The sequence below is a fragment of the Loa loa genome (assembly GCF_000183805.2).
Source record: "Loa loa unplaced genomic scaffold supercont3.415, whole genome shotgun sequence".
Classification (NCBI taxonomy): Eukaryota; Metazoa; Nematoda; class Chromadorea; order Rhabditida; family Onchocercidae; genus Loa; species Loa loa.
Window position 1 is genome coordinate 41,900 of NW_018108595.1, and position 1,944 is coordinate 43,843.

The 1,944-nt window shown below is 23.2% G+C and overlaps 1 protein-coding gene across 1 annotated transcript in view; it reads right to left on the reverse strand.

Moving 5' to 3' along the window:
• Window positions 1-1,944, reverse strand: part of LOAG_18638 (guanine nucleotide-binding protein G(o) subunit alpha) — a gene marked incomplete at both ends in the record, with an annotated part of 8,144 nt that overhangs the window by 3,787 nt on the left and 2,413 nt on the right. The window contains one exon of the mRNA XM_020451302.1: window positions 226-386. Coding sequence (XP_020304925.1) covers window positions 226-386 — 161 coding nt within the window. The remainder of the gene's footprint in view (window positions 1-225; window positions 387-1,944) is intronic.

Consider the following 1,944-nt stretch of genomic DNA (forward strand, 5'->3'; position numbering starts at 1 on the left):
TGTATGTTGTATGTGTGTGTATGTGAGCGTACGTATATGCGTGTATGTGCAAGTATGTATATGTGAGCGTGTGTACGTGTATGTGTATGTTTGTGTATATATATATATATATACATATGTGTATGTGTATATATATGTGTACATATGTGTGTGTGTGTTATGCGTGTATGTGTATGTACATTTGTTGTGTGCGTGTGGGTGTGTGTATGTATGTGCACAACTTACTATTTAGCGGAATCATTAAGTTGATATTCATTTGAACGAGCAAAACAATCATGAACACCACTATCAGCCCAAAGACGTTTCATTGCTGATAGTAAATCATCACTGAATGGTTCGGTATCTTCCATCCTTGCTACCACATCCATTACTAATTTTGCATCAATCTAAAAAAAAAAAAGTTTAATTTTAAACTTGCTAAATTCAATTGAAATTGAAACTGAGAATGTTAATATTTGTTTTTTTATCAGTTATTAAAGTTATTATTACATAGTACAAAATGCCTCAAATTTTGAAATTTAAATTTAAATTCAAATTTGAAATATTAACGTTTATTAATTTTTATTTCTTATGCGTACATACTTTAGAAGTTAAATTTACTTTTTTTTTCGTTGTATTTATATTAATTGTTATTTTCCTTTATTACATAAATTAAAATTTTGCAATTTAAACTCAAATTAAAAATATCGAAAATTAAACACAAATTCAGGATACGAAAATTAAATTGCAATTCAAAATGTCTAAAATTAAACTAAAATTCAAAATATAATAAATGATTTATGAATAAATGAATCATTCATTAATTTTAACAGCTGATAAAGTTTTTCTTTTATTTTTATGCTAATTTTCTCATTTTGGTGTTTGTTTTGAAATGAATGTCTCAAATAACAAAATGAATGAATTTTAATTTCAAGTTTTCAATTTCTTATCTACAAAAAATAAATAAAATAATCGGAAAAGAAAATGAAAGAAAGAAAAAAAGGAGAAAAAAAATTAACAAAAGAGAAAAAACAAAAAAAAAAAAAACATCAACAAAAGATGAATTTTTTATCGAAAATTGTACAAATTGTTTCTTTACCTCTGAAATTCATTGCAAAATTTGAATTAAATTGCAAATTTTGCTTATAATTAAATCGAAGCTTACACTAATGTTTTTTTCTTTTATTTCATTTTTTATTTTTAATTTTCAAATTTTATTTGAAAAAAAATTTGGAAAAATATTATATAATTTTTAAAAATGAATAAAATGTTGAAAAATTGATCATTTCAGTAAATTTTATTAAAAAAATTTTCCCTCCCTTATTTCTTTCGTTTTTTTTTTTTTTTTTATTAGTTTCTTTTCTATTTTTATTTTCTTGGCTAAAATTATCTTTCCATTCTGGCTTTTCTTTTGTTCCTCCTTCTGGCCATTAATTATTTGTAGGCTAAATAAAAAGAAAAGAGAAAGATAACCCAAAAATTTGTTATAATTGCATCAAATTTTGTAATGTACGCAAATAAATTTCATTTTTAAAATTATTTAAAATCATTTTTTAAAAAAAAAGAAGAAACTAATTTATGATTCACTCTTACAATTTGCCACTTTTTTTTTAAAGAAAAATGAATTAATTAATGATTAATCTTAATTAGTAAAAGAAAAAAATGATAGTAACAGAAAAGAGAAATTGAAAGAATTGAAAAAAGATCTGCTTGTTATAATTTCATTCGCATTTTTGAAATTTCACATAATTGATAAGTTATTCTCTCTCTCTTTTCCTTTCTTTCTTTCTCTGGCTTTCTCTTTCTGTCCTTTTCAATTTATCCGTTATTTATTTCTTCTTTTCATTCACCTTTTTTTCCATCCTTTTTCATGAAATGCAAATAAGGACCGAATTGCTTTCGGGAAAAGATATAAATAATAATTCAATTCATTCATTCTATTCGTTTCCATTCATTCATTCCATT